General features: G+C 37.8%; 1 protein-coding gene across 1 annotated transcript in view; it reads right to left on the minus strand.

The window, feature by feature from the left end:
- Positions 1 to 19,491, minus strand: part of LOC120534164 (neutral cholesterol ester hydrolase 1-like) — a 45,679-nt gene that overhangs the window by 24,988 nt on the left and 1,200 nt on the right. Inside the window, exons 2-3 of the mRNA XM_039761514.1 lie at positions 10,128 to 10,356; positions 7,305 to 7,374 (exon numbers count right to left, since the gene is read on the minus strand). Coding sequence (XP_039617448.1) covers positions 7,305 to 7,374; positions 10,128 to 10,356 — 299 coding nt within the window. The remainder of the gene's footprint in view (positions 1 to 7,304; positions 7,375 to 10,127; positions 10,357 to 19,491) is intronic.

The raw sequence follows: 19,491 nt of genomic DNA on the forward strand, positions 1-19,491 counted from the left end.
CCCCACAACACCATCTGTCATCTCATTAGAAGCATGCACCGATGTTTGTCAGGCATGTATACAAGAACATATATCCTTTCGTTCCTAACACATTACCCAGACTATATCAGTATAGATATTCAGGAGGATTTCCTTTTCCCATTGAGATCTGATGTGTTTTCAAAGTGTTCCTTTAATTTTTTTGAGCAGTTTATATATATATATAAATATATATATCTCCTTTGGGGTGCGAGCAGCTGTTGCTGGGGTGCAGAATCCATTGAGGAAGAAAAATTAAAACATTATTTGTACAAAATCTTAATTTATCTATCCATTCCTAAATAATTAAATGGGCAGGCTATTTCGTATCAGTACAATACTCTGCTTGTTAAAACGAATGACTCCTAATCTTACGTGCACTTAGTGCTGCGTGGGTATTATGAACTATCGTATTTGTTCAAGTTCTATTTAAATTTTAAATATAAGTAATTTTTATTTGGTCGACAGAAATATGTTTAGTAGGAATGAAAGTTAAATTTAATCATCATTGCATAAATTTTTCTTCACCATAGAAATTTAAAGACTAAATCCAACTTCCATTCCTACCAAAGATATTTCTGGCGACTAAATAGAACCTACTTATATCCAAATTTGAGCTATTAAGCTGTTGCTTGCCTGCCTGATAAGTCATCCTCGCTTTGCTCTTACTTTTTTACCGTTCATTTAATCATGGCTAGTCGCGGAAAAATTATAACATGGAAGGAGGATTACACCGAGTATGGCTTTACCAAAACAATTATTGATGGCGAATAAAGTTATCTATTATTCATAAAGCTTCAATTGGTGACCTGTTTTTCTGCGTTAACCTCATATTTTTTCATACTTCTTCCCAAACTAAGGGGTTGCAAGGGTAAAATGAATCAGGAAGCGCTTATATATATATATATATATATATATATATATTGAATATATTGAAATAGTTTTACTATCAAATAATGCAAACAGTACGCTGCACGTGTGCTTCCCTAATTCTGGGCTCATCAGGCAGTACACTCACTGCACCCACTCTCACGGATCGAACCTCAGGCGTCAGCTGAAGCCTCTCATGTTGCGCTAGGGTGTGTGGTTCGTTTATATGACAGTATGTAGATCGGGTGTGTATATATATATATATATATATATATATATATATATATATATATATATATATATATATATATATATATATACTTTGAGAATGCAACGTATAGTTTTGTCCAGGAGGAAAGCAATGTTGCGTCAAATCAATGGCAACCTTTTGTAGGGTGTGTCCCTGAGACTTATTAATTGTCATCGCGAAGCAGAGTCTTACTAGAAATTTTAGGCATTTCAATTGAAATGGGAGATCAGGGGGTATAACGGTGATGCTATTAATACATTCATAGTGTGGCGCTCTGCTGTTTTTTTGTGTAGCTGCCTTCACACAGCCTCTCCGCTGCTTTATAAACGAACACCATATAAAGCCATCACCTTGTCAATTGTGTAATGCGTTTTTTTGAACAGGTTTGATGCATGGAAGTGATCACTCGTACTGCGTTCAGTAAGTTCACGTGAGCTGCTCTCTTGTGTGATGTTGCAATGTCCACGGCTTAATTTAATGTTAAGTAAGACCCGGTTCTTAAAAGTTTCTGGCTGCACTCGGTTGTAATATGACGAAGCTGCGCGAGGTCACTTTTGAGAATGCAAGTATAGTTGTCCAGGAGAAAAGCAATCTTGCCTGAAATCAATGGCATTGTTTTGTAGGGTCTGTCCCTGAGAGTTATTACTTGTCATCGCGCAGCAGAGCCTTACTGGAAATTGGAGCATCTGAATTGAAATGGGAGATCAGAGGGTAAAAAGGGGACGCGAGGAATACATTCGAGTGTGGAGAAACTCTAGAGACAGCGTGTGTATTAACTTGTGGATTTTTCTGTGAGTATTTGGTGGCAGTGTGACGAAGTTGCTTCGGAAGACGGCGTTAGCTGTGGAGCTCAACTCAGAGAGAAATGAGGTGAATGGGAGGGGAGATGATGACGTGACTCCCCACCCGCCTTAACTGTCAGTCCCCCACAAACACAGTCTCTCGGAATTTGCATAAGCACAGCCCTTCACCTGCAATTTTAACTTAGTTACAAAGTGATCAAAACTCTCATTTATATCCTGCGTCCTCTCATTAAACTTGTATCCCGCATTACCCGTGTGCATGACAAACGCCAGCGGTAGCCTGCCTATGAACTTAATTTAAACTTTAGGTTTACACCGTGCTTTGTTTCCGAAGTAGCAGCACTCATGAATATGGTTGTAAATGTCAGTCGCTTGCTTCTTATTGTTTCGCTGCCTTCTCAATTATATAATGCATGTTTTCTTCAGCGCTTTTTGGAGCTCTTCCTGGTTTTCTACGTACTGCGTTGATAGTCAGTTCACGCGATTATGTGGCAGGCGTGATGATGTCACACGAAACTCCGCCCCCCCATGGCCATCCAGCTCAACTCCATTACAGTATATGGAGAAAAATAGCTTCCAGTTATGATCATTACGCATAGAATTTCGAAATGAAACCTGCCCAACTTTTGTAAGGAAGCTGTAAGGAATGAGCCTGCCAAATTTCAGCCTTCTACCTACACGGGAACTTGGAGAATTAGTGATGAGTCAGTGAGCGAGTGAGTGAGTCAGTCAGTCAGTGAGGGCTTTGCCTTTTATTAGTATATATATATATATATATAATGCATTATATAATTGAGAAGGCAGCTAAACAATAAGAAGCGAGCGAGTGACATATATAACCATATTCATGAGTTCTGCTACTCGAAACAAAGCACGATGTAAACCTAAACTTTAAATTAAGTTCATAGACAGGCTGCCGCTGGCGTTTGTAATTTAGTGCCTACCCATATAAGGCCGTCCGTCAGCGGCAATCCAATAGCAAACTGCCACGGGTAAATATTCACGGGTGAAGGACTGTGCTTATGCAGAGGAAGATGAGATGGTCAGGGTGGTGTTTGGCACAAACTCAGCGAAACCGAGAGAAAGTTTTAAGTGCCGGGACTTGGTAACATTAGATACAGCCATGGACATAACGACATGGCACCAGCACAGCTGGGAAACTTGATGTATGTACACCGAGCGGCTCACGTGAACTGACGCAGTGCACAGACAAAAAGCAACAGTTCCAAAGAGCGCTGAACAAAAACAAATTACACAATTGAAAAGGCAGCAAAAATATGAAGCGTCTGATACATACAAGCATATTCATAAATGCAGCTACTGTGGAAACAAAGCACACGGTGGAAAACGTCAATGTCCCGCTAAAGGAAGACAGTGAAGAAAAAAAAAAACCGCGTGTATGCAGTGTGTCGGGTCTCAGATAAAGAAGAAGACGAGCTGTTTATTGATGCAGTAAGAAACGAATCGATGAATGAAACCTGTCATCTTTACAGCGATTGACAAACACGGAATGTAACTTGAACACAACACATCCTACAAATACGAACCTGATTGAAAGAAATAATGATAATCAAATCCTTGATGACAGCAACACTCAGTAAAACTCACAAAACAATTACTGTATATTGACAGTCATGTTACATTATTTTTAAAATGTTCCCTTTTCTTTTTCATAGCTTCTTTAACACACTACTTCTCGCTGCGATAGCTGGGTATATATATATATGTATATATATACCCGATCTACATACTCAAATAATGGATACTTTATTAGCCATCAATGATTGTTTTGGTAAAGCCATACTCAGTGTATTCATTAGATGAACGGTAAAAAGTAAGAGCGAGGGAGGATGACTTATTGAGGCATGCAGGCAAAACCACAATAGCACCTGGCTCGATGTCGAAAAAATATATCTTTTCAAGTTCTATTTAGTCCATATGTGTCAAACTCAAGGCCTGCAGGCCACATCCGCCCGCGTGTAATTATATCCAGCCGCGAGATCATTTTATATACTGTATTATTGTTATTAATGGCCGGGGGTATGAAGCGCTGGTAACATAATAATCTACAGATCCCATAATGCAGCGCTTCAGCTGCCTTGCAAAACACTTAACGCGTTAATCAAGTCTAGCTTATGATGCTTCAAGTTATTGAGAAGCTAGCCCATACGATGCCGAAGAAAAGGTGATTCTGAACATAGGGCCTTTAAAACCGATGGGAGGCTGAGTACAGTATATGTTTACTGACATTGCCGGTAAACCTGTGTGTCTCATTTGTGGAGCTAATGTGGCTGTAATTACAGAATTTAATCTAAGGCGGCACTATGAGACAAAACATCAAGATAACCTGAAAGACCTGAATGCAATGCACAAGATACAGAAAGCAGAAAAGTTAAAAGGAATCTAAGCGTTTTACCCGTGCACAATCACAAAGTGATTTCAAGTGAAGTTGCTTTTATGGGAGACACAGATGCACCAGAGCAATTTGCCCCACTTTCCCTGTTGCCAAGTAATGTTGAACCAAGTCGACACAACGGTGTTCCCAAACGCACTTTGCTGATAAACTGGCGCACTGCACTGAGTTTCACGCGCTTTGGTGACTTTGAAGAACAAAAAGTCAGTCTACATGGGCTCGAACCTTGTGCATGTTTGGTAGCACATATCTGTGTGAGAAGCTCTTCTCGGTGATAAAGACTAACAAAACAGCACACAGGAGTGCCTCACTGATGAGCACCTGCAATCCATCCTGAGAATCTCCACAACACAGAACCTCACAGCAAACAGAAACACCTGAGGCCTAGGGTGTCCTGGTGCCAAGTGCACATATGAACACCCTTATGCTTGAACATGGTGTTCGTTATGGACAATCCATGACGAGCACAGAAGTCCAATAACAAAACACGCTCGGGTTCAGATCGGGGGGGCCATTCCTCCCAATCACGCCCTTCCAGGTCTCACTGTCATTGCCCACGTGAGCATTGAAGTCTCCCAGCAAAACGAGGGAATCCCCAGAAGGTATGCCCTCTAGCAACCCTCCAGAGACTCCAAAAGGGTGGATACTCCAAACTGCTGTTCGCGATACGCACAAACAACAGTCAGGACCCTTCCCCACCCGAAGGCGGAGGGAGGCCACCCTCTCGCCCACGGGGTAAACCCCAATGCACAGGCTCCAGTGGGGGCAATAAGTATGCCCACACCTGCTCGGCGCCTCTCACCGGGGGCAACTCCAGAGTGGTAGAGAGTCCAGCCCCTCTCTAGGAGATTGGTTCCAGAGTCCAAGCTGTGCGTCGAGGTGAGTCCGACTATATCTAGCGGAACCTCTCACCTCGCACTAGCTCAGGCTCCTTCCCTTCAGAGAGGTGACATTCCACGCCCCAAGAGCCAGTTTCTGTAGCCGAGGATCAGACCGCCAAGGTCCCGCCGGCCACCACCCAACTCACACTGCACCCAACCTCCTTGGCCCCTCCCATAGGTGGTGAGCCCATGGGGAGGAGGACCCACGTTACCTCTTCGGCTGTGCCCGGCCGAGCCCCATGGGTGCAGGCCCGCCACCAGGCTGCCATCGAGCCCCACCTCCAGGCCTGGCTCCAGAGGGGGCCCGGTGACCAGCGTCGGGCAAGGGAAAACGTCTCCAAAGTTTTTCATCATTGGAGGTTTGTTGAACGCTCTTTGTCTCATCCCTCACCTAGGACCAGTTTGCCTTGGGTGGCCCTACCAGGGGCATAAAGCCCCGGACAACATAGCTCCTAGGATCATTGGGACACGCAAACCCCTCCACCACGATAAGGTGATGGTTAATGGAGGAGATATATATATATATATATATATAGAGCAAAATACCCGCGCTACGCAGCAGAGAATTAGTGTGTTAAAGAAGCAATGAAAAAGAAAAGGAAACATTTTGAAAATAGCGTAACATGATTGTCAATGTAATTGTTTTGTCACTGTTGTGAGTGATGAGTGTTGCTGTCATATATATATATATATATATATATATATATATATATATATATATATATATATATACACATACATACATACATACATACATACATACATACATACACACACATAAACATATATATATACATATCCATACATATACACATATATATATACACACACATATATACATACATATATACACATACATCCACATATATACTGTATACACATATGTATATATGTATATATATATATATATGTGTGTGTGTGTACATACACACACACATATATATAAACATATATACATACATATCTACATATATACATATATACACACACACACACACACACACACACACACAGTGGAACCTCAAGATACGATCACCTCTGTATACGAGAAATTCAAGATAAGAGGAAAGTATGAGCGAAAAATTCGGATCTAAATACGAGTATTGGCTCGCGTAAAGAGCCACGAGCTAGGCTGTGGGTATGTGTGACGCTTTTCCCGATCCACCTCGACATGGGGATTCACCCAAGCTGACGCTGCCAGCCCGTCAGCTCACTCAATGTTCCTTGTTCTCCCGTAGCGTGATGATCTACGCATTTGTGATTTCATTGTTTCACTGTAGCAGTTTGCCGTATAAGCATATCCAAAAATATCGTGGAAATGCAGACAGAGAATAGGAGGCAATTGCCCTCAAGAGGAGAGAGAGAGAGAGAGAGAGAGAGCGAGAGAGAGAGGCACGCCCGAGCGAGCGAAAGAGATAAGGAGAGAGGAGCGCACGACCGAGCGAGATAGATAAGGAAAGAGAGAGAGAGAGAGAGAGACGCGCGCACGAGAGAGAAGAACCATCAGTTCAGTTATGATCAAATGACGCTCAGCAGACAAAGTGTATCCATACTACTTGTATTGCAAGACATCGCTCGTTTTATCAAGTCAAAATTAAAAAATTTAGCTCGTCTTGCAAAACACTCATAAACCAAGTTACTTGCAAACCGAGGTTCCACTTGTATATATTACTTGTCAGTGTTATTTGTTAGGAAAATTGATTTTTATGTTGATATTTTTGGGGGTGCGGAACGGATTAACCAGATTTCCATTATTTTCAATGGGGAAGTTTGTTCTAGATATGAGAAATTCGCTATACGAGCTCAGTGCTGGAATGAATTAAACTCGTATCTCGAGGTTGCACTCATATATATATATATATATATATATATATATATAGTTATACATACAATTTTTGGGCCAGAGTGTTGCCTTACAAAGATAATAACATCCATATCGCTGTATAATCTGCCACCTCCACCAGCACCATAACAATAGGTACTAAAGACCATGTGACAAACAGTTTAAAGGCATTTATCTGCACAGATTGATGGGTTTTAAGACATTTTCTAAAATTTGCAATACTTACTCCACAGACACAATAACAGCATTCATGTCTTCAGCCATTTTTCTGCACAAATGATCATAGGACCTCATCCCTGTGGAATGTGACAGAAAAAATGATTCAAGTCAGGTGCTAAATGTTTTATTACTTCAAAAAGTCCATGGTTATAACTTCAAAAATTAAACAAGGAGGTTTCTCTAGTAAAATGCAGTTTTAAAATGGTTAAATGCCTTCTGATTTCTGTGATTTCACTCACTTATTTTCCTAACTCACTTATTCTAATAAAAGAACAGGGTTTGGGGGCTGGAGCATATCCAAGCAGGGACAGGGTAGGTGCTAACTTTAGACTTTGCACCAGTCCACGTTTGGCTAGATCGGGGGGCGCGAAGTAACAAAAAGGGGGTGAGAAGATGTGAAAAAAAGAAAACAGGAATCGAAATTATGAAAAATACATCTATTGAAACCAAAACAAATTAACTTAAACTACATTCTGATACTAGAAAAATAAATATAGAGTTAGATAAATGTCGATAAAAGTTAAGTAGGTATAATTAAATATGCATCTATGATATATCATTAATTAAAAAAGAACAAATACAAATTGGTATTAGTGGGCTCCTTTCAAAAAACATTAGGGGGGGGGCACGATTAAAACTGTTATGAAAACTCGGGTCGCAAATACTTAAAGGTTGAGAAATGCTGGGCTACATCACACTCAAGTGAAAATCTCCAATTATGATTTGGGTGGACATAGGACTGGGCAATATATAGAATTTTTGGTTCAACTTAAGAAATACCATTATAAAAAAGCTAATATTGCAATGTTCAGCATTTTCTCCAGTATGTTGACGCTGGCCATGTTCCCTGATTGATAAGCGTGAAGCATAAAAGAAGAAATGATCAGTTGAGAAAGAATTTACAGCACACAAGGGTAAGTGTGTTGTTTGGAAATCTGTGTGAATATACTGCTAAATTCTAATAAAGAATGTCACTCACTGTTCACTGGGATTAAAAGTTAAAGTACGGTTTCTCAGAGTAGTTGAAACTATCCACCTAAGAATTTCAAAAGTACCTCAGATTATTCTCTGAAACCATCAATGTAAAGTCCTAATTGTATACCAAAAAGAGAAAGAAGGATTCAAGGAGCTATGAAGAAAACTGAATACAAAAATATGAGTTGTCTGACCAAGAATACAGCATTTACTGTGCTGGTGAATGTTCTAAAAGAACTTACAAACATAAATAGATACTTTGGAATTCTCACAAATGACGTAAATAATAAAACATATGCATAATATACTGTCACAGACGGCTGGGGTTCTTACCCGGCCGGGATGTCTAAAAGGACCGGAAGGGGGCAAGAACAGCTTCCGGGCCACAAGGGGGCAACCGTCCTGGAATAGGAAAGGACCACGCGAAAAGATTATAACCCATTGGGACCCGTTGCCACCGCCAGAGGGTGCCTTAAACCTCGTGGGACCTGGAAATAGTTACTTCCGCCACACTCGACAAGATGGCGGAGTAACCTGCCAGGGACGTCAGGAGTGCTTCCGGTGCAAAGGGCAGCACTTCCGCCACACCAGGAAGTGCTGCCGGATGGACGTCATCAGCCACCTGGAGCACATCCGGGCAGGAATAAAAGGGGCCGCCTTCCAGCAATCTGGGAGCTAGAGTCGGGAGAGGGAGCAGGACAAAGCTCCCAGGAGGAGATTGGCGGCTAAGGACTGAGAGAAAGAAAGTTCATTTTGGGTGATTATTGCTGTATGCTTTGTGTCGTGTTAGGAACTGTCTTTATTTATGTCCGACTGGTGGTGTCCGGGCAAGTCTCACAATACATATATACATCTATTACAATCGGTGATTAGCATAGTAATGAAACAAGAGCTTTGACTTTCATTATATAAAAACAATCAAACAGAGAGAAAGAGAGAGAGAATGTTTACTGACTGGCAGACACAGAAGTCAAGGAAGGCAGGCATACAATGGAAATTGTAATATAAGAGGAATATAAAACAAAATGGTTATAAAAATATATCTGAGGAGTTTCTTTGACTTTTGCTCATATTTCATAATATTAATACAACAAAATAGTTTCAGGTTTTGGACTTTGTACAGAAAACATGTCTATATGTCTCGATTCATGCTCAATAATCCAGGTAAGGAAATTCTAGAAAGTTAGTTTTTTTTCCATGTCCAGATGAACAGAATCAACTTTCTTTAATGTCTGTATGGTGCTGATCTTCAATCTGTATTGTGTTTTGAGAATATATCAACATATATTGAATATCACAATTTGTGTCAAAATAATTGCAAAATCAATTTTACTCCATATCGCCCAGACCCAGGTAGATACAGCAAAATCATAAATAGATGAAGAGAATGTGCACACTCCACATAAACAGCAACTTGTCCAAGACTGGAATCGAGGACTCTGGAACTATAATGATGGCAGCACAAATTTCAGGGCCACCATACCATCCCAGATTCTAAGCTATTGCTTTTTTGGTTAAAAAGTAAATGAGACTATGTGCACAAGTGTGCCTGTGATGGGACTGGGACTGGTCCCCAATTCAGGATTGCTTCCAGCCTTGTTTGTTTATTGAAATAAGGTTTACCATTTTATTCAAGATACAAATTTATAACAAGTGACAAACAAAACTTCCAAAGCAGCAGTGATACATTTGGTGTTATTTTTTTTTTTTGAAAATACAAAAAGTAAAAAAAAACAAAAAAAAAAAACAACAAATGTAACAAAAACTTTAAGAGTAACTGATGAGTCTTTCCAACAAGTAACATAACTTAAATGTTGATGAAGACAGTCAGAGCTGTATTTCCATAGACACATACTTGCACTGCCCAATGCCCATCCTCCACCGTGTATGTAAATGACACTGCGCTTCAGATCCTCGCTTGGAAGCTTGGTGGTTTCAAACACCCGCACCAGAACTTTGTCAAACATCACATCTGAAACTCGAACACTTTCACTGGACAATGGAGCCAAGATTTCAAATGACATCACTGCAAAATTCAGCACCGTTATATAATGGCTTAGTCCCAGGTGATGGGCAAGGTGACCCTGAATATTCAAAAGAAAACAAAAACACCTGTTGAAATGCAAATCCACCACAAATTTAATATTCTGCATAGGTGAAGGAGTCACTATGCATAAAAAAAAAAAAAAAACACATTGAGGTACTATACACAGAAGGTTTTTCAGAAGGGAACACTGTACAGTTCAATCACAATGCACTGATTTTTTTATGACCTACTGCAGAAAGCTGAAATAATTTTTATTGTATATTAACATCCCTTGAGTAAATTTAGTAAAACAGAGTTAGTACATCTGAGCTAAAGATATGACAAACAAATGGCTAAGATAATCGGTGCAGATGTTATACTTCAACATGTCACTGGATTAAGGAATTCCCCATGTTTTAAGTGAAGCAAATCACATCTGCTGACACAAACCATTAACATTAATCAGTCATTATATTTTGTAAGTGGTTACATTAAAGGTTTCAATAAAGCTCAAATCTGAGGTCAGATATAGTCTGGCTTGGTAACAACAGAACCACTACTGCCAGGCATTCTCAGATCTCTGGATATCATTTTATATCCTTTGCCTGATTTATACAATTCAACAATGTTTTCTCTCATGCCCTTTGACATTTCTTTTGCTCTCCCCATGTCTCAGTATCCAGGAAAGTCAGTGCAGCTCTGCATGAATTTAAATTGACTATTTATACACAGACACTGATTATAATCAAAGAGGTTACAAGCATGGAAACTCTCCTTTAATTACCCATAATTTGAACCTGTGTGTGCCATTGTGTGAATATTTTCAGCCCCAACTTTCAAGGGTATGTTAAGTTTTGGTCAGGCCCATTTGGGTGATTTCAGTTATTAATATGATTTTAAAAGGACACACACAATTATGTTATCATAAATTGCCTCACCTGAGCATACTCGCTAATTAAATGGAAATCTTTCTGCACAACTACTTATATTTTCCAAACAATGTTCAATATTTCACAAGTTCTGCAAGGATATGTAAACTTATAAGAATAAGTGTACAGTATTAAGAGAAGAGAGGGATGTTGCCATTAAACCTCACTTTCCGCAAGGCAAGAATGCTAACAAATAAAACTTTACAATCACTGGAAGAAAATTACATTCTAAAAGAAAGTAATTAAAAATAAACTCATATACAAAACTAACAGAAACAATTAAAATAAAACAAAAGCTGGGTACAGAACAGTAGCATAATCCTGATGTCAAGATGATACGCTCAATTGCAACCACATATTATAAGCATCTATCCTTACCCTATACAGCATTAATTCATTTATGGTACTTACTGTGGTAATCAGACATTTACAGAGCTCTATACTGGCAATGTATTTACAACCATTAAAAAAATTATGCCTTAAAAGTTTCTTTTAATCCTACCCAACTTTACTAGTCTTCCATTAATATATAGGGTTGAAACTATATTATTTAGTAACAATCAAGACATTGCATATTTTAAGTGCTACACTCTTAAATAATAGGCAAAACTGAGAACAAGGCCTTTTAATTAGAAATTCACATAATGCATAGAAGTCAGCCATCAACAAGATACATTAATTAGTGCAATGTATGGTGTTCACGTAACTAAAAATCATATGTCACACACACCCATACTGTCTAAGATAATCCAAAACATATGTGAAACAACACATTGATTGTTAATTTTGTCAGGCATTTATCTCAATATATGTTCTGGAAATTCTTTACAATTGGATCACACTGGAGAAAACAGATTTGCTGATCTATCAGACAGTTTTGGATTCACACATCCTCTAACAGCATTATTTGCAGAAATAAGGGCCTTAATGCCATGATGGGCTACTTCACATGGAATTCTCTGAGCTATGCAGGGGACAGGTGTTTAGAAAGATATGAAATATAAATCTATAAAATGTAGTATTAATTGTATGCTTGATTGACAGGAGTCTTATTCACTGTAAACTTACTTATAAAATCAATTTAAAATAAAACGTAGATTTTCTTCATTTGCCAAAAAGATCATAAAAAAGGCTAAAAAACAAGCATTATGTCAGCTCACACTTGTATCCATGGCATGTAATTACAGTGTTAACCACAGGCTATTTATCCAGCTATCTGTTCAGAATTTTCAAAATATACCTGCTATTTAAACCAAACATCTAATGTACTGTATAGGGCACACCACCAGTAGACAATTTACAAAGCACACAAGAATACATACATTTGCATAAAGTGTATTAGTTATAAAGATATATGCTTTCATGTGTATAAAGTATACACACTATTACTCTGGAGTAGCAGTCAGAACCTAGCCTTGACTCCAGATGATATACTTTATCACCTGCATCTTTCACACCATAGAAAAAAGGGCGCTGCCTTCAACTTTTATGAAATGGGATTATTCTTGAAATAGGAGCCTGCCATCTTTAGTATCTAGCAAGTGAATCTAGGGTAAAATTCATACTATAATTCAAATTGTGACCATTGCAGCAAACCATGATATATGCAACATTAATATTTATAACTTCAGTGAACTGCATGTTGTTTATCTCATATGAGGTTACAAAAAACTCAACCTCACCAATAAGTAATATTTTTTGATTGGTGGAATGTTATTTCCAATTTGTGTTCATTCTGTTGTGACATTTTAAATTTAGGGCAGTACAGTGGCACAGTGGTAGCGCTGCTGCCTCGCAGTTAGGAGACCTGGGTTTGCTTCCCGGTCCTCCCTGCATGGACTTTGCATGTTCTCCCCGTGTCTGCATGGGTTTCCTCCGGGTACTCTCGTTTCCTCCCACAATCCAAAGACATGCAGGTTAGGTGCATTGGCGATTCTAAATTGTCCCTAGTGTGTGCTTGGTGTGTGTGCGCGTACCCTGGATGGACGGATTTTAAATTTACTGTAGGACTACAACAAGACAGAAACTTGCAGAAGCAAGAAGGAAAGCCATCAGTGACTCAATAAACATGTGGTATTCTTTACAAAAGGAGTCTGCTTTGAAAACTGGCAATGTAAAAACAGGAAAAAAATCTGACACCACAGCAGGATTCAAACCAATGCAATTTGCAAGTGAAATAAGTGTGAAAAAAGGCAGAACGTGAAGGTCAACTTCAACTTTAAAGCACTTGCAAAAAAAAAAACAAACAAAAAAAAAAACAGTGAGAATGCAGACTGACCTGAAGATGCAAGTACACTTTGTCTGACACAACAGCAAAGACTTGCATTAAATCAGCAGGGCCATTTGCAATTAAATTTTAGTTTATGTTGAATGTGCTCAAAGACAAGGGAAGACAGAAACAAAAAAATCTAACTGTAAGGCAAAGCATTAAGCCAGTTTGTAATTTTAGGAAAAAGACATGGTTTGCTTAAACAGAAACCAATTGAGTATTCTGCTTAAAGGTATTCAGTAAATGTTGGCAAAATTTCTACAAATCACTAATACAGTGGTTTCCAGTCCCACTCCTGATGGACCCCCATGTGGCTGCTGGTTTCTGCTCTAAACAGCATCCTGTTCGGGAAAACATTTTATTTCGAAATGATCTTAAAGTTTATTCTGCATTTAGAACACAGCAGTGTGGTTATATTTATATTAGTCAGAAATTTTGACATATTCATTTTTTTGCCATTGCTCATTTTAATGAGTGTATGATTAATGATGACACAGGAAAAGTAATTTAAGATGTGACAAGAGTTCAGGACACAAAGCTATGCAACTTTTAGGACATCTGTTTGTGTATCTGCTTATAAATAAAGGATGGATTTTTGAATGACAGTACAGTAGGTTTCATTTCAAAATCAACATTTTCAGGTTTTGAAGTTAAAATTTTAACACTTGAGAAAATGTGGATGAATGAAAAAACAGCATTGTGGCCTTTTTTAGTCAGTTAATAAGACACATTTGGCACAGACAGAAGTTATGCAGCAATATCTAGAATAAAATGTCTTCTAACAAGTTTGCACTCTAATAACCTGTTCTCAATTACATCATATTTTAACCCACATCATAGTTTCTTTCAACACTGTTTCTGTGGTCATAAGTCACAAGTATGAACTTCTCTATTTTTCTTAAGGTGCAACTAAAGAAGATCAGATAAGTATTTTATATGTGGAACATTTGCAATTTGCTGATTAATACCTGACAATCTCAAAGGACATAACTTGTTTGCTATACCCAAATTCCAATTTCAGCCAAACTAGATACGTGTTTGTGAAAAAATTAGAATATGTCATATCTTTTGAAAAAAAATATTCAATACATATCCTGTAAAACCTCTTCTTTTCAAATTTACACAACAGCATGTTGTATAGAGAGTGGTGAGCTAAAGTCAAAATAGTGGTATGAATTATATTTTTGTATGAAATCTTTTTTTCATAAAATATTTTTGGCAGCCTTTAATATGCCACAAAATGTTTCATTTACTTACTTTTTAATGAAAACAGGAGCAAAATGCCAGTGTATGATGGGGAGGAATGACATTGGAGGCTTGAGGATTATGACACCATAATTAGTTGTTAATGAGGTTCTTTCATTCTCTTTTTATTGTGCAAACAATTACCAAAATGAGAAATTTACATAAAAAGCCAGTATGATTGCTTTACCTAAGATGCCTTTCAAGACTGTTTGTGGCCATTTCAGTACCTCAAGAAAAACATTAGTCCAGAGAATTAAGGGAGTACTCCTGTATCATTTACAGAGACAGGATACACCCGCAGGGACAGAGATTGAAAAGCCTTCATAATGAAAAGTAGCACAGACTGGTCAGTTATGATTAAGCATACACAAAAGATGATGGGACACTCTGCCAATGGAAAGCAAGTTATCTTTAACAATAGCATGATCAACAGAAGCAACAAGTGGAAATGCCAAACAGCATTACTAACACTACAAAAAAAAAAAAACCTTATAATACCTTCTAAAAACCTTATAATACCTTCTCATCATTATTGTAGCTGAAAGAGAACTATCAAAAAAATAAGCAAAATAGTTTGAGAAGAGCACTAGACAGATAAAATAATTTATAAAGAAACAACTGAATATATTTTTGCATAGATGTTAATCATATTCCACTGACTATGCAATTATAATAATCAAATTGAAGGTTATATAATAAACAGTATGGTACATTTAAAAAGATAAAAGGAATTAATCACCGGGAACACACAATATTATGCATAAGCCTTTAAACATATCTCTTTAAAACAAGACCATTCCTGCTGAAGTTGAATGCTAGTATATGCCCTATTGCATACAAAAGGAAAAGACTATGTCAGACTTGGAAGCTACAGGCCAGTTAACTTGACTTGGATAAGATACAAATAAACGGAGGGAACTCTGCAAGATAAATTACAGAAGCAGCTGTCTGGTACAAGTGTTTATAAAAGGGAGAGAGGCTCCTTTGATAATATTCTGGAATCGTTAGAGAAAGGTCAAAATCATTTAATAGACTTTCAGAAGATTCTTCATGCTTTACAAAGTTTTTTGTAAGAATAATAATCAATTAACAATGAGGGGAAGGAATTGTGGAGTGTGGTGTAAGGCTGGGTGATACGGAAAAAAAATATTGACTGATAAGAAAAAAATTATTGTGATATTGATATTTCTGTCAAGCTTAAAAAAGTTCCTTTCTACTCTTAAGTGAGATAAAAAGATATCATTACGTTAATTTTGGTTTAAATATTATTTATTTCCTGTCAGAAGTTGAACATGACAAATGTACTGTAGAGCATTATACAACTGTATTTCAAATAAATAAAATAGGTATACATAATAAACTAAAATCTTAATTCTGACCAGTCAAAAGCTTCAAGTGTTGTAAGGAAAACAAAAACAAAACAGGTAATAGAAAATAAAAAAGTGAATTCTGACCAGTCAAAAGCTTTCAAGTTTGTCAGGGGAATAAACTAAATTTGTTGGTCATCTCCAAATAAATAAAATAAAATCTTAATTCTAAAATCTTAAATCTAAAATCTTTAACCTTTCAAGTTCTACAGGAGAACACAAAGTCTCACTTAGGAGACCTGGGTTCGCTACCCAGGTCCTCCCTGTGTGGAGTTTGTATGTTCTCCCTGTGTCTGCATGGGTTTCCATGCAGGTTATGTGCATTGGTGATTCTAAATTCTCCCTAGTTTGTGCGCGTGTGTGTGCCCTGCGGTGAGCTGGCGCCCTGCCCGGGGTTTGTTTCCTGCCTTGCGCCCTGTGTTAGTTGGTATTCGCTCCAGCAGACCCCCTTGACCCTGTAGTTAGGATATAGTGGGTTGGATAATGGATGGATGTCTTCTTCGTTAAAGCTGATTTTTTTTGGATTTCATTAACATTTTATGTCTTCATTTTCTCGTTTATCTTGCTCCCACATCTGACGTATTAGCGTGCGCGACTGCTGGAACCCAAGTATTAGCACACGTTACTGCCAGCTGTTACACTCCGTGCTGTGTCCACCAACCTAACCTGATGTGATGTGGCTGTAACTCTTTTCCAGCCACATGACTGGTTTGGATTGATTGGTTTATTGTTGGCATTTTGTGTTGTCTACCAAAACATGGAAGGAATTAATGAGTTCTATCAACTTTCTGTCGATCATGTCTTATATTTCTTTTGAAGAAAAGTTATTTTGCAATAAATAGATTTAGCATTTTATTGTCCATCCCTAGTGTGGTGCAATCATATTAGACTACGACTGAAATGCTGGGGCTAGTTTTGGCGTGAAAGTCAGAAAATCACAGTTAAAGGAAACGAAGAAATAGGAAACATCGAATGTCATCACAACACTAAAGCCAGTTGTGCCGCCTCATAGCACTTAAGCCCAAGTTTATTTTCTGACTGGATTATTAGTCTAGAACAGTGTTTCCCAACCTCGGTCCTGGGGACCCCCTGTGGCTGCAGGTTTTTGTTCCAACCAGCTTCTGTTTTTAATTGGACTCCTGGGCTAATTAAGCGATGTGTTGTTTCCCAAGTTCTGTGTGTTGAGAACAATATAGAAATAAGAAAACTAAGTTTGGTAAAAAAAAATATTAAAATGTACCAAGCAGTTATATGGGAATAATGTATTTTTTTCTTTTTAACAATATTTTCATCTTGATGTTCATTCTGGTTTTCTAGGTGTTCTAATTGTTTAATGAATCCATTATTTACTAATTAGTAGGTCTGATGCTAAAGTAGTTGCAGCGTTTGATTATTCAGTGTTTGCCTGCGTCTCTGCTCATTTTTAATTGTCATTAATAAGACACAGTGAAGGGGAAAAACTGCACAGAGAAAGGGCAAAATATAATGAAATCAACAAGAGAGAGTTAAGCATTTAAATCTATAGTAAAAGCAGAAATATTTATAAATGTAACAATTATACTGCTGTGCTTTTCTGAATGTAGAATAAAAGAAAATTAATCCCAGCTAATTAAATGAGATCTGTGTTATCAGGTATTGTCACTGATTAGGAATCTGGTTGGAACAAAAACCTGCAGCCACAGGGGGTCCCCAGGACCGAGGCTGGGAAACACTGGTCTAGAATCTGCACTTCTGTTCTCCTCCTGCTGTTTCACCAGAGGTATGCTATCACAGTCCAGACACTGGCAAACCTTAACTTGCCTAGTTTGAATTGGCAATCCCATTATGGGTTGTTTCCAACCTCCTCCCTGTTGTAGTCAGGATAGGCTCCAATACCTCATACTGAACAATACACATTCAGAAAATGGACAGATGTACTGTATAAAAAGTTTATACAAGCTATTGCTTTAAAATAAGAAACTAGGGTAGTTTGACAGAGGACAGTGCTTGTTAAGGGTGAATTCCATGCACCTGTAAAAAAGTGGTTAATTATACATACTGTATATGGAAGCAGTTATCTTCAAGATTAGGTAACAATACTCTGTGGTCCAACTGTTTAAAACATTAAGTTGTAAGAATTAACAATCTAGAATGCTCTGCTACAGTATAAAAAAAACTTTCTTAAGCCTTTACATATTTAATGGAGTGGTGAATGCTACTGAGAAGCATACACTGAACTGTTTTCAAAATTCTACCAAATACTATAAAAAATACTTTCAACTTTCACTTTTTGCCATAAAATAAAATTATTTGAACACCAAAAACTAAAACTCTGGCCATTACTCATTTTCATCCAATTTCTTGAATGCCAGTCAAAACAGAGGACTGTTCACCTAAATGATTTGGGCTTGTTACTAACAAATAAGCTAGTATCCCCTAACTTGAATTTATCATTTAATTACCTGTCTTTGTTTCTCTATGAACTTATGTGGAACACATCCTAATGATGGAAGTGTTTCATTTGTCAGCAGATAAACTCATTTGTCTATGTAATGTATACCATTTAAGTAAAAAAGTAAAGTCTGCAGATCTCTTACCTTTTAACACTATGCAAGCAAAAAAGCTTGGTCCATCCATTTATTGAAACCAGTTCAGGCTGTTAAGGTTGCAGAAGCCTATACCAGCAGCACTCTGGACAACGTAGGAACAAATTCTTAACATCGCCCCAGTCTATCACAAAGCAAGCTCACTCATACTGGGACAATTTAGGGAAAAACAGAGAAAATACTACCCTCAAACTCACAGAACAAAGTCCACATAGGTAGTCACCAGACCAGGGCTGAATATTTTCATACAAATATATCCTATTACATTTCTTGGATTGTAGTACATGTCAAAACAAACTATGAAACTGGGTTCAATGCAGAATTAAATATGCATTCACACTATCTAGGAACTTCTAAATTGGTCCGGTATGAGAAATCGCAAGTGTGTCATATACAGGACTGGCACACGGTCTAGGGTTAGTACCCACCTCATGTCCAGTTCCATCAAGAAATTGTTAGAAAATGGATGGTTGCTTTAATCTAATAGTCACAACAACGTAATGCACTACATAAAGTAATAACTATACTTATATTCAATTCTCATCAGTAGTTTACATTATAATTCATAAGCATAACCTTATAAACTACATTCAGTGTAACCTTATTCATTCTTTCAGGGAAGAGCATATTATTTTGTCGGCTAAAAAGTAATATTTTTGCAACTAATATACAAATGTATAAAGGTGTGAAATATTGCAATGTCAAACAGTACACATGGCCTACACTCTTCAGAAATTCTACTATCTACTGTACTATGGATTATCAAGCATTTAACCTGTAAAGATATCTCCACAGCCC

This window comes from Polypterus senegalus, chromosome 1, assembly GCF_016835505.1.
Source record: "Polypterus senegalus isolate Bchr_013 chromosome 1, ASM1683550v1, whole genome shotgun sequence".
NCBI classification, from domain to species: Eukaryota; Metazoa; Chordata; class Cladistia; order Polypteriformes; family Polypteridae; genus Polypterus; species Polypterus senegalus.